This window comes from Rhinolophus ferrumequinum, chromosome X (genome assembly GCF_004115265.2).
Source record: "Rhinolophus ferrumequinum isolate MPI-CBG mRhiFer1 chromosome X, mRhiFer1_v1.p, whole genome shotgun sequence".
In the NCBI taxonomy this organism is placed as follows: domain Eukaryota; kingdom Metazoa; phylum Chordata; class Mammalia; order Chiroptera; family Rhinolophidae; genus Rhinolophus; species Rhinolophus ferrumequinum.
The window spans coordinates 26,503,590-26,518,059 of NC_046284.1; the positions used below are offsets into that span (position 1 = coordinate 26,503,590).

General features: G+C 35.4%; 1 protein-coding gene across 8 annotated transcripts in view; it reads left to right on the forward strand.

The window, feature by feature from the left end:
• Window positions 1-14,470, forward strand: part of SMARCA1 (SWI/SNF related, matrix associated, actin dependent regulator of chromatin, subfamily a, member 1) — a 178,915-nt gene that overhangs the window by 23,489 nt on the left and 140,956 nt on the right. For 6 of the 8 annotated variants that reach the window (XM_033118508.1, XM_033118524.1, XM_033118532.1 and 3 more), the window contains 7 exons: window positions 1,162-1,388; window positions 2,689-2,810; window positions 5,418-5,453; window positions 6,375-6,527; window positions 9,246-9,378; window positions 9,980-10,128; window positions 13,504-13,623. In XM_033118508.1, the coding sequence (XP_032974399.1) occupies window positions 1,162-1,388; window positions 2,689-2,810; window positions 5,418-5,453; window positions 6,375-6,527; window positions 9,246-9,378; window positions 9,980-10,128; window positions 13,504-13,623 (940 nt within the window). The remainder of the gene's footprint in view (window positions 1-1,161; window positions 1,389-2,688; window positions 2,811-5,417; window positions 5,454-6,374; window positions 6,528-9,245; window positions 9,379-9,979; window positions 10,129-13,503; window positions 13,624-14,470) is intronic. The other 2 variants (XM_033118542.1, XM_033118501.1) reach the window with 1 other exon arrangement.

Here is a 14,470-nt window from a genome sequence, read left to right on the forward strand (position 1 = left end):
ATAGGTATTTATAGTCATGGGATGTGGAATACAACATAGGGAAGATAGTCGATGGTATTGTAACAACTATATAAGATATCAGAGGGGTAATAGCTTGGGGGGTGGGTTATCACTTTGTGGAGGGTTTAAATTTCAAACTATTACATTGCTTTGTATACCCGAAACTAATAAAAAAAAGGAAACTACGTGTTCTAGTGTTCAGTCAAATAAATAAGTAAGTAAGTAAGTAAATAAATAAATAAATAAATAAATAAATAAATGAGGAATTCCTGTCATTTGCAACAACACGGGTGAAGATTGTGGACGTTATGCTAAGTGAAATAAACCAGTCAGAAAGACAAAAAAAAAAAAATAGTGCTGTTAAGAGAAGCAAAATGTTCCTTATATAAATAAAATTAGGTCACTTATAATTTATAATGGCTGCTCTACTATTGAAACCAGTATAGGGTACTGGTGAAGAGTATGTTTTTCTGGACTCAGACGTAAGATCAAACCCTGTATTTGTCCCTTTCTGTGGCCCTGAGTAAGTTGTTTCACTTCTCTTAGCTGCCTGAATTCCCATCTGTATAATGGGGGTGAAAAACTCTCAAAAGTTTTTGTGAAAATTTATCAAGATGATTCATGTAAAGATGTAAAGCCCTTGACATGATACCTGGCACTTACACTCAGTACAGTTTGGCTCTTACTATAATTAAATATTCTTACTGTTCAGGTGGATATGTAGGTATATTTTTATCTGGATGAAGGTTTAGAAAGGATAATGAAAACTGTTTATAGAATCAGAAAAAAAAAATGACCTAGGAAGACAGGTATAAAAAAAAACTGGGATTGTTTTTAGCTCAAACGCATAAAGGTTGGATGCCAAGTTTCAGCAAACATTGTAGTTATTAAATAATTATCAGATACAATTATCTGAGTAGTTATCAGCTGATAGCAATGTCTACTAATGGATAAAAACAGGAGGAAATAGGTTTATAGGCAACATACAAGTTAAAATGTTGAAATCTTCACTAGTTTCTTGGTATTGCTGATCAGATTTACTCTCAAATCAAATCTTCTTTATCTTTAAATGAGAATCTAAGCTGATCACCAAAGGGACATTTTTGAAGGCATTAAACTTTTCTAATAATCGATGATTAATTATATTTTAATAAATTTCAGGTATACAAAAATCCTAATGAAAGATATTGATGTTTTAAACTCTGCTGGCAAGATGGACAAGATGCGACTCTTAAACATTCTGATGCAGCTTCGAAAGTGTTGTAATCATCCTTACCTGTTTGATGGTGCTGAACCTGGTCCACCTTATACCACTGATGAGCATATTGTCAACAACAGTGGTAAAATGGTAGTTCTTGATAAACTGTTGGCCAAACTCAAAGAACAGGGTGAGTTAAAAATCTTCCAATTAACATGAAATAACTTAATATTAATGACTTGCATATGAATAACACTTCGCATAATCACTCATTCATTCAGCAAACATTGTTGAATACTTACTCTTTGCCAGGATTTGTTCTTTGGGCTGGGTATACAAAGATACATAAAACAACAGTTTTTTTTTTTGCCTTCGAGAAGCCCACAGTGTAGTGAGGAGGAATAGTTGCAGTTCATTGTGATAAGTGCTATGAAATGTTGAGAAATTGAGAGTTGGGGAAGTGGTTACAGAGATGACATTTGAGGTGAGCACTGGAGAATGTGTGCAAGTAAACCATGGGAAAAAGGAGGGGAAGGGTTTTCCAGGGCAGTGAAACAGGTGTCAAAGGAAAGGAATGCAGAACTTAACAGTATTTTGGGGTAGAGTGGTAGTGATGAATCTGGGAAGATGGATGGGGCCAAATTACAAAAGGCCTTGTAAATCAAGCTTTAAGGAGTTTGGTGAAGTGGGGTGGGTTTGGTGGGTCATTGAAGACTTGGCTGTGGAAAGTGACACAACCAGATTTGTAAGGAAGAGAACCTTGGAAGCAGTATGGGGGAATCTACTAAGAGTGATGGACTAGAAACAGTAGACAAGTAGGGAGACTGTTGCAGTAGCCCAATGAAAGATTGTATGGACCCGTCACTCGTCCTCAGGACAGAGTAAAAGCAGATTTTAAATTGTCTCAATATTTGTGGAGGATTTTGAAAGCCTTACAAATGCAAAACTCAACAAATGCATAATTCTATATAACATCTGTGGGGACAGAGTCCCAGAGAACAGTTTCCAGGCTCTCGGCCTCACGTGGAGGGGTGCTGGCTCAGGTAGTAGATAGCTGTCAGCTGTGGCTGGTTGGCCATGAGCTGTAACCATTGAGCCATTGGCCACTAATATAACTGCCGCGGCTATGGAGGAGAGTGGAGGAGAGTCGAGGAGAGTCGAGGAGAGTCGGTCGGTTGGCAGCAAAGCGGACAGCAGGTCGCACGTCGTGTAAACCCAGCCTCCAGTGAGACCATAGTGGTATGACTTCCCTATCTATGGCTCCGTGGGTGTTCCTTTTTGACCTAGCCATATCCTGTGTTCTTATGTGGGGAGCGGGAGCAGAGACCCCGCAGGCCTCCCCGCACGACAGCATCCATTGAAAGTGTATGTGTCTACTGGAGTGTTCATGTGCTGTATGTCTATATTGCATATAATCTTTTAATATTTGTAACTTCCAAGTTAGTTTTACACAAGTTAAATACCTTTTTTTTTTTGGTGAAATATTTTAGGTTCAAGGGTTCTCATTTTTAGCCAGATGACTCGCTTGCTGGACATTTTGGAAGATTATTGTATGTGGCGTGGTTATGAGTATTGTCGACTAGATGGACAAACCCCACATGAAGAAAGAGAGGTAAGGAAGACAAAAGAAAATCGGACTTCAAAAATCAGAGTTCAATTAAGCCATTTTTTTCATCATTAGGTAGTTTTGAACTTTGGCCTTTTCTTTAGCAAGGTTCATTGAATTTCTCACTACCACCTCTCTCTCAGATCTTCAATCTGGCTTCCATTACACTGACTCTTTATCAATCATTCTGTTGAAGATTTTCAAAGACATTCTCACTTATATAAATGATAATACACCATTACATCCTTACCTCCTCTAATGACTACTATGTCTGATGTTTTGATTATTGTTTCTCACCTTGCTTTTTGACCTCTGATTTTATGTCTTTTTCTTTTCTTGATTTGCTTCCTACAGTAGACCCTCACCATTCGTGGAGTTTAACAGTTCAGATTTTTCCAGTTTATAAGCAACCCTAAAGAATCATGAAACATAGTAATTTGTAAAGGGAGTAATCTCAGTCTTACAGAGACTTTGTAAAGTTGGAATGGGGCAACATAGGTATAGGTGCTCTGATCATGCATTTGGATCTTGGAATACTAAAAGTTTGGTATGCAGAAATGAGTCACTTAGCTAGTGAGGAAGCCTACCTAGTATCTATCTTTCCCAGATTTGGAAATTCTTAATGATCTTTAGATTATTCCTCATGAATGTCATGGGTCTAATGTATTTTAAACCCTTTAAAGCACATTTTTGGGGAGGGCTTTGCTAATTTATCTTCTCTTTTCTGTAATCCTTCAAGGACTCTGTCTTTGGCCTCTGTTTTAAGTCTGTACTCATGCTCTGGGCAAAGATTGTGATTTCATGGTATAGTGGAAAATGCATTGAACTTGGTTTCAGAAGACCTGAATTTTAGCACCAACTTCACCACTTTGTAGTGTATGCAAGCCATTTAATTCTCTGAGCCTCAGTATATTTAACTGTATTATAAGGGAAATACTAATACCTGGGCTTCTTTTTTTCTGACAACGTGAGGACCATTGGATATACTAGGTATGAATGCAGTTTTGAAATTGTATAGTGGCATATATACCACATGTCATGAAATTGCACACCGGCCTTTTTACCTCTCAGCTTTAGGGCCCCTTTTTAGGCCACAAAAACCCTCAGTCCATGGCTCTCTCCTTCCATAGCTGCAGTGGGCCCTTTGTCCCCTGTGCACCCTCTTATTGAAGCCAGGCTAGAGCATATGATAGTGTCCACAGCAGGCACACAGGCCCTTTTCATATTAAGGGTTTACCTGCTACCCGCTCTGGGGAAACAGTTGTGTTAACATTTACAAATGTGGAACATTTCAAAGCTGACACTCTTCCCTGCTGTATAGTATTTAACTCTTTCTGAAGTGATATCTTGAAGCTTTATTGAGCTTTTGCTGATTTATTCCTGAGAATAGGTTTCTCCAAATCCCGTTAAATGTAGGCCATATAGTACTATTCAAGATGACCTTTCTTCCTAGAATGAAGATGATACTAAGGCAGAAGGGTAGGTGACTTCTGACCTCAGATAGCCAAACTGCATTTCTGACTGATCTCTGTTCATGAACAATGCAGACTTTACCTAATTATGCCCAAATTCTTCTGATTTCTTAACATTTCAAATAATATTTTCCATATATTGATTTTAGATACAGTAAAGTCAGAGCTGTTCATTATTTTTTTTGAAATGCCCTGCTTTCCCATTATGTTGTTGCCCACACAGTCATTTCATCATTGCCGATAAGAAGGGGAAGACCATATTTGATTCCTAACTTTAATCATTTACCAGCTGTTAATTAACAGTTCTTTCTCAATAGCTCTCAGATTTGCCCTTTTTCCATTGCTACAGCTAAATTCAGCTAAGTCTTTGGTCATCCTCTAACTCAGTTCCTGTAACTTTCATTTAATCAGCCTCCTCACTTTTATAAGGAAAGGGACTAACATTTGTCAAGTAACTACTATAAGCTAGGTGACTTATAATTCCAATTGAACTCTTCCAGCAGCTCAGTAAAGTATTGGTAGAATTTTCTCTACTTGAAACTGTGTCTCAGAGAGGTTAAATGCTTGCTCAGAACCACGTATGTAATAAATGGTAGAGTTATGACTCATGCCCAGGTTTTTGCTATTTCCTCTACACCAAATTGCCTCTCAGTACACCACGCTGCTTTCTATACTGCCCTTTCTACATGCTATACTCACTGCGGCAATGGGAGTCACCTTTTCTGCCTGCAACTTTTGACCATGCCATTCCATTCATTATAAATACAGTGTCCTGCATTTTGTGATTGTAAAAGTAATATTTCATTACTGAAGAAATTTGAAAAATAAAGAAAAGTATTCCTGGCCAATCTTTTTTATGTATATATAATATATTATAACTAATTGAAATTATACTGTGTACACTATACATAAAGTTCAGTATCCTGATAACTTTTTACTCAATATTCTATTGTACTTTCATATAAAAAAATCATTGTAAAAATAATTTCAGTGTAATATTTCATCATATGGATGTACTATAAATAATTTATCCACTATTGTTGATCATTTAGGTTGTTTCCAATTTTTCACTATTATAAATAATGTAAAGTAGAAGTCCATATACATAAATCTTTGTGCACATCTCTGATTATTTCCTTAGGATAAATTCCTAGAAGTGGAATTACTGGGTCAAAGGGTATGAACATTTTTAAGACTCTTGATGCATATTGCCAAATTGCTTTCCAAAAAGGTTGTACCAATTTACACTCCCAGCAGCAATGTATGAGAGTGCCCGTCTCACCGCCCCCTCGTCAACATTGAGTATTATCATTTTTTTAAATCTTCAAAAAATGGTATTATGTTGTTTTAATTTGTATTTATTTGATTACTAGTGATTGAGCATTATTCTTTAGTTTATTAGCCATTTGTATGTGTTCTTCTGTATATTGTCTGGCTTTTTTTTTTTTTTCTTCTCATTTTTCTTTTGGGGACTTCAGTTTTGTTTTTTTTACTCCTAATTAATTTGTATGAGATCTTTATATAGTAAGCATATTAACGTTCCATTAATTTTTAAGACTCTTTACTAAATAGCCTTCAGTTACCTTCCTGATTTTCCTCATTACTTCTCTGTTTTCCCTTTTCACCATACGGAAATAAATCTGCTTACCTTCCCTGATATCCGTTGCTCTCTTTCTCATTTCTAAACTTTTTGTTTTCTCTTGGTTGGTCTACTAAACTAGTGTGTATGACGTTGCGATACCTGACATTTTGCCCCCTAGGTATATGTCAGCTCTCACTCAAAACATTTTCACTATTATTGCTTTAAAATAATTTCAGTGATTTGTTACTTGCTTAGATAAATTTGTCTATGATTATTCTAAGTCTGTCTCTATTGATATAAGCTTATAAAATTAGGAACTTTATACGATATACTTTCTACAGCAATTCGTGCAGTACAGTATATAGATAGATGCTTAAATATTTTTGGAAGTGGAAGAATATTATGAAGTTGGGGTTTTGAGCATGCATGTTAAAGTACTTCTTTCTTAAGGATTCTGGTAATATAATTTGATTTTTTTTCTCTTTTTCTTTTATCTCCTGTGTCAATTATAAAAAGGAAGCAATAGAGGCCTTTAATGCTCCTAATAGTAGCAAATTCATCTTTATGCTGAGTACCAGGGCTGGAGGTCTTGGAATTAACTTGGCAAGTGCTGATGTGGTTATACTATATGATTCAGACTGGAATCCACAGGTTGATCTACAAGCTATGGTTAGTAATCTTTAATGTTGTCAGAAATTTGTCTTAGCTCAGAATACTATTGTTATTTATACAGCACCAAGGCAATTTATAGTAAAAGAATAAGAACAATTTTGGGGAGGTTTTGTAGATGTTAAAATAGATGATCCTGGAAAACAAATAATTTTGCAGTTGATGTGCTGATTGCAAAAACAAACAGGGGAAATGAAAACAATAACAACCCAAATCCAACCATAGCATTTGTGTGTTGATTTTGGCTTTTATCATGAAGCAGAAATGTCCTTTTCCCCACTCCTAAATATTGAAGAGGATGAATGCATGTTTAAGTGAAAAAGGGTTAAAAAGTTAATGTCTCAATATTGTTCTGTTTAACAACTAAATATATTAAAATCCTTAGCACTGAAATTGGGGGAGGTCGGATTTTAACTTTCATTATAAAACAGTTGGGATGAGAAGGTAAGAAGGTAACAAAGGAATATATTCCAGGGAAACATTTGCTACCTGAGGACACCATCAGAAACTATTCTACCAGTTAAAAAAAAATTCAGGAGCTATTTCTCTTAACCTTTCATCATGGTGTCATTTATTGAACTAGAGCTACAAATTTTGTCCATGTGACACACCTTAAGATAAATTCAGGAGCTATTTCTCTTAACCTTTCATCAGGGTGTCATTTACTAAACTAGAGCTACAGCTTTTGTCCATGTGACACATCTTAAGATAAATTCAGGAGCTATTTCTCTTAACCTTTCATCATGGTGTCATTTACTAAACTAGAGCTACAACTTTTGTCCATGTGACACATCTTAAGATAAATATAATTTCAGAAGTAAAGAGATTCAGTAGAGCTATGCATTCAGAATTCCAAGAAGTTATGAGACAATAGACTGTCTTTGGAAACAATTAAAGTCATATACTAATGAGGCATAGCTTAGAAGTCCTTTTTTTTAATAATAGAGAATTGAAAAATATTGACTGTCAAGACACTTTTAAATCAACATGCTTTGGCATAGTTAGTACTTTAGCATGGTACTAAACTACCTGCTTGATATGACTAAGTAGGTATAAGCCCCAGAAGTTAACAGTATTACTGAACTGGAAAACTCATTAATGATAACCTTTATTTCCATAAAAATGTTAGAGTATAGCTGGTCGTTCATGATTTACTGATTTGAGTATGAAATTTTAAATATGTATAGGGATGTTGCATTCTCTTTTAGTATTCTGTGTTGAAACTGTTACTGGGCTCTAGTGTTTTTATATTTAGTGTAAGGGCTGTTTTGAACCGTGTTTCTTTGATTTTTTTTTCCTCAACTCCCCTCCTCCCTTCACCTATTTGCTCTAGCAGCTTCTGTGTTTAATTTTTTTAAGTTTATTGGGGTGACAATTGTTAGTAAAGTTACATAGATTTCAGGTGTACAATTCTGTATTACATCATCTATAAATCCCATTGTGTGTTCACCACCCAGAGTCAGTTCTCCTTCCATCACCATATATTTGATCCCCTTTACCCTCATCTCCCACCCCCCTCCCCCCATACCCTCTGGTAACCACCAAACTATTGTCTGTGTCTATGAGTTTTTGTTTCTTCATCTGTTTGTCTTGTTCCTTTGTTGTTTTCAGTTTTATAGACCACAGATCAGTGAAATTGTATGGTTGTCTACTTTTTCTGTCTGACTTATTTCGCTTGGCGTAATAACCTCAAGATCCATCCATGTCATCGTAAATGGCATTATTTCATTTTTTCTTATGGCAGAATAGAGGCAACCAACCGAATGGGAGAAGAGTTTTGCAAACAATGCCTCCAATAAGGGGCTAATATCCAAAATACATAAGGAACTCATACAACTCAACAACAAAAAAGCAAACAATCCAATTTAAAAATGGGCAGAGGACCTGAAGAGACATTTCTCCAAAGAGGACATAGAAATGGCCAATGGACATATGAAAAAATGCTCAACATTACTAATTATCAGAGAAATGCAAATAAAAACCACAATGAGATATCACTTCACGCCAGTCAGAATGGCTATCATCAACAAGACAAATAACAACAAGTGTTGGAGAGGCTGTTGAAAAAAAGGAATCCTCATACACTGTTGGAGGGAATGCAGATTTGTGCAGCTGCTATGGAAGGCAGTGTGGAGGTTCCTTAAAAAATTAAGAATAGAATTACCATATGACCCAGCAATCCCTCTCCTGCGTATCTACTCAAAAAGTCTGAAAACATTTATCCGTAAAGACCTATGTGCTCTAATGTTCATTGCAGCTTTATTTATGGTGGCCAAGACATGGAAACAATCAAAGTGTCCTTCGATAGATGATTGGATAAAAAAGTTGTAATATATATATATATATATATATATATATATATATATATATATATACACACACACACACACACACAATGGAATACTATTCTGCCACAAGAAAAAGGTGTTTTCATTTTCTTTGGATAAATACCCAGAAATGAAATTGCTGGGTCTTGTGGTAGGGCTTTTCCTGTTTTCCTCCTGGAAGTTTTCTGTTAATGGTACTGTAGAATATTTGCATATTTCTTTGTTCCCAGGGGTCTTAATATTCTTAATAGTCATCCTCCTCCTCTGAAAAGTGGCATGTGTAGAGAGATCAGGAACTAATTTTATTTACAGAATTTTATAGCATATGGTGACTCTGTTACACATTTTATCCAGAATACCCAATATCTTATATTAGGATTTTTTCTACTAGGATCGAGCACATCGTATTGGTCAGAAGAAGCCAGTACGTGTGTTCCGTCTCATCACTGACAACACTGTTGAAGAAAGGATTGTAGAAAGAGCTGAAATAAAACTGAGACTTGACTCAATTGTTATACAACAAGGTATTTATACATATCAACTTAATTAGGTGGTTTTTTTTTTTGCAAAAACACATGCAGTTTTCTCCAAAGGAGATTACTTTTAATGAAAGTTGACCAAAATTTGCAAACTTACTGAGAGAAAAAAAAGTTAGTTTTTGAAACAAAATGCTAATTTAAATCTTCGTTAACTAAGCCTTACATTCATTATAAGCTAGTTGAACATCACTAGCATATAGTTGAATGTCAGTGGCATGTTTTTTGAAGTGCTTGATATTATTTAGCAGACAAAATATCAAGTTAAAAATTTTAAAACATATATTAGAGGTTGCCTGTCCATACAGAGATATTTGATCTAAAAAGCAAAGTTTGTACATGAAAACATGATTTTGTCCTTCTGAATTTTAACTGAATTTTACGGAAGGAAATTCATATTGAAATAGATGGTATGGTAGAAAAAAATCTTGTAGGGCTGTTCATTAAAACAGTAACTTTAAAGCTTACTAATTTTCTGTTCTTATAAAGCTTTACTTATGGTTAAATGTAGTAGTGTCTTATTAAAACCATATGTTTTGCTTTCTGTGGAATATAATTGAGTATATACAACTTTTATTTATATTATTAGGAAGACTCATTGACCAACAATCCAACAAGCTGGCAAAAGAGGAAATGTTGCAAATGATACGGCATGGAGCCACTCATGTTTTTGCTTCTAAAGAAAGTAAGCTGACAGATGAAGACATTACAACTCTTCTGGAAAGAGGAGAAAAGAAGGTTAGTTAAAATGGAATTTTGTTTTCATGATCGTTGTTTTGAAATCAACATACTTAATAAGCATACTTACTGTATTTGCGTTGTTTCAAATGTATGTTTCAAACTGCATGTTTCATATGACTCATGTTTTCTCTAAGACGTTATAGATTTATATCTAGGAGTAATTTAGTTTTTTTTTATTACTTTTTGGAGAGAAAGACTTAAGCACCAGAGTTTGAAAATGAGTGACCTTTTATCTCATGCTTATTGAAAATAATGTTGGTATTTATTTAAAAGCCAAATAAATTTTGTTTTCAAGCACATGTATCAGGGTGACATTTTTATGACTTTTGTTTTGCACTGTATTAAAAAGTGTGTATTAATACATTGTGTCAACTGAAAATCTTTTGTGACCATTTCATGCAATATTAAAGCTTTTTTTGTTAAAGTATATATAATAAGCTGTTTCACAATATTGTAGTTTTATGTTGAATTTACCTTTTTTCACAAATTATTATGGATATTTCAAACATAAGCAAAAGTAGACAGAATAGTGTAAATGAACAGAATAGTGTAAATATACTTATCACTCATTTTCAACAGCCATAAACCAGTCCTACCCCATTTACACCCCCAAATTCATCTTCCTCCCTTCCTGGGTTATTTTAAAGCAAATCTCATACATATTTCAGCTGTAAATATTTAATTGTGTATTTCTAAAATACAAGAAGTCTTTTTAAAAACAAAATTATTATAGCATTATCCCACCTGAAAAACCCCAGTAATTCTTTAATAACATCAAATATCCTGTTAATATTCAAATTTTTAATTGTTTTATAAGTAGTTATACTTTCTTTTTTAAAAAAATGGGATCTTTTTTTATTATTATTTTTTTATTGGGGAAGGGGAACAGGACTTTATCGGGGAGCAGGTGTATTTCCAGGACTTCTTCCAAGTCAAGTTGTCCTTTCAATCTTAGTTGTGGAGGGCACAGCTCATCTCCAGGGCCAGTTTCTGTTGTTAGTTGCAGGGAGTCAAACCGGCAACCTTGTGGTTGAAAGGACGTGCTCCATCCAACTGAGCCATCTGGGAGCTCAGCGGCAGCTCAACTCAAGGTGCCATGTTCAATTTTAGTTGCAGGGGGCGGAGCCCACCATCCCTTTCGGGAGTCGAGGAGTTGAACTGGCAACCTTGTGGTTGAGAGCCCGCGCTCCAACCAACTGAGCCATCTCGCACTGGCCCATGTGGGAATCGAACTGGCAGCCTTCGTTCGGCCTTAGGAGCAGGGAGCTCCAACTGCCTGAGCCACCGGGCCGGTCTAGTAGCTATACTTTCTTAAAAAAAGTTTTCTTAAAATCTGAATGCACATAAGGTCCACACATTGCCACTGATTGATATGTCATCTACATATTTTTTAATCTGTAGGTTCTCTCTCCATTTATATATTTTTCCCTTGTAATTTGTTTGGTGTAGAAACTGGGTTGTTTGCCTTTTGAATTGCTCACAGTTTGGATTTTGCTGATTCCATTCCCATGGGGTATTGTATTATATTCACTTATTTACTATATTTCCTGTAAATTGGTTGAATTTACTTTTCAGACCACTTTTTGTTTCTGAGGTTTTGTACACACACACACACACACACACACACACACACACACACACATATACACACACACAAATTTACATTACATTACATCTCTAGGACTTATTTATTTTATAACTGACACCCAGACCTCAAAATGGCAACCACCAATTTGGTCTCTTTATCTATGAGTTTATTTGTTTTTAGGTTCCACATATCAGTGAGATCATATGGTATGTTTGTCTTTCTCTCTCTGACTTACTGCACTTAGCATAATGTCTTCAAGGTCCATCTATGTTGTCGAAAATGGCAGGCTTTCCTTCTTTTTATGGCAGATTAATATTCATATATATAGATATACATACACATATGTATACGTATATATGAATATTAATCTGCCATAAAAAGAAGGAAAGCCTTTTTCCATATATATACACAGATATATGGAATGTTTATGTATATCTCTATCTATCTATCTATATTTATCCATTCATCCATTGATGGACACTTAGCTTGTTTTCATGTCTTGGGTATTGTAAATAATGCTGAAAGAACATGGGGATGCATATACCTTTTTGACTTATTGTCTTTGTTTCCATCGGAGAAATACCCAGAAATTGAATTGCTGGATCATATGGTATTTTTATTTTTATTTTTATTTAGGAACCTCTATACTGTCTTCCATACTGACTGCCCAGTTTACATTCCCACCAACAATGCACAAGGGTTCCCTTGTCTCCACATCCTCGCCAATACTTGTTATTTCTAGTCTTGTTGATAATAGTCATTCTAACAGGTGTGAGGTGATATCTCATTGTGGTTTTGATTTGTAGTGCCCTGATGTTGAGCATCTTTTCATGTATAATATCTTGAATTTTGAGCAATCTTGTATTGGTATGTTTCATATTAGTATGCAAAATATATTGTTTAATCCAAGTTTGCCTTCATTTTAGCATTAGCTATTTTTTTTTTAAATTTATTTTTAATTAATTGGGGTGACAATTGTTAGTAGAATTACATAGATTTCAGGTATGCAATTCTGTATCACATCATCCATAAGTCACACTGTGTGTTCACCACCCAGAGTCAGCTCCCCTTCCATCACCATACATTTGATCCCCCTCACCCTCATCCCCCACCCCCCCAACCCCCTTACGCTCTGGTAACCACCAAATTACGTTCCCCAGATTAATTTTCAAACCCCGTGGCCATCCTGTGGTCACCGACTGCCCTCCAATCCCCTCACCCTCCCCCCCCACCCCCCACCCCTCCCGCCCATCTAGCAACCCTCAGTTTTTCCTCGTTGTCTCCCAAACTGTTTCTGATTAGTTCATTCACTTATTCTTTTCTTTAGAATCCTCAAATAAGTGAGATCATATGGTACTTATCTTTCTCTGTCTGACTTATTTCACTTAACATAATGTTCTCTAGATCCATCCATGTTGTTGCAAATGGTAAGATTTCTTTCTTCTTTATGGCTGCATAATACTCCATTGTATAAATGTACCACAGTTGCTATTTGACCCGTTAAAATTATGCAATAGAAATTATAATATGGCTACATCTTCGAAGATAAAAGATTTTAAAGAAAGCCTAAGTGAAGAATACTTTGGAAGAACCATCTAAATATTTAAAATACTTGGGGCAAGTTAAATTTATATTCAAGTTTGATGTTAGTATTGCATTCTTACCTTGGAAATTAGCAGATTGGATATTTCATGTCAAACTTGACTTTTAAAAAGATAGAGAATCCTCACATGTTTATATATGATTCAGTGATAATTTTCTTGTTTCAATGCATTCAACTTTAGACTGCAGAGATGAATGAACGCTTGCAGAAAATGGGAGAGTCTTCTCTGAGAAATTTTAGAATGGACAATGAACAAAGTTTGTACAAGTTTGAAGGAGAAGATTACAGAGAAAAACAGAAGGTAACTTTTTATTCTCAACAATTAGACTGTCAAGTTAGCATTTCTTCCCATAGCAATTATTAAAAAGCAAACAAACAGACAAACAAACAAACACTGGCACTTACCTATTATAGTATTCTGCTATAGAGTGCAAGTTCATGTAGGTCAAAAGATCTCATGCAAAGGCCATTTTTAATATATTTTGCTGGTTTATTATCATTACCATCATCATTGTCATCATCATTTCGTGGTTGAGTTCCTGGATTTTGGAGCCGAATTCACAAATCTGTCACTAGTTAAGTGTCTTTGAGTACTCAGTTTTCTCACTTATCAAATGGAGGTTATAGTAATTACATCATAGAATGATTCTGAGAATTAAATTAGTTAATATTCATAAAGTAATTCAAACAATGTGTGACAATAACTATTAGTAGTATTATTATTGACATATAGTTACTTAAATGCTAGAAGGACTTTGTTAAAGGTGGTCTCATTTATGAAATAATGCCTTGTAATATACTGTATGGACAGCAAGGTCCCTTGAAGAAATGGGAGTTTGTCGCGTCCAGCACAACACGGGCAGTGACGGTACGAGAAGGGGCGGCTTTGGGTTAAGTTTAAGAAAGAAACATACAGAGACTTAATGCAGTTAAATCTCAGAAGGCCAGGGGTCTCACAGTTCTGAAAGACTGGAGCCCAGAACAAAGCCGACTGGAGGTTTTTATTGATAAGTATACAAGGGAGTAGCAGTGTTTCTGGCACGGTCTGTGAGACTCACTTTTCACGTTATAGAAACAACCCAAACCAATTATGCCAATTATGTTGATCTTCAAACAGCTGAAGTGGAAAGTCCTTGAGGTGAGGTATG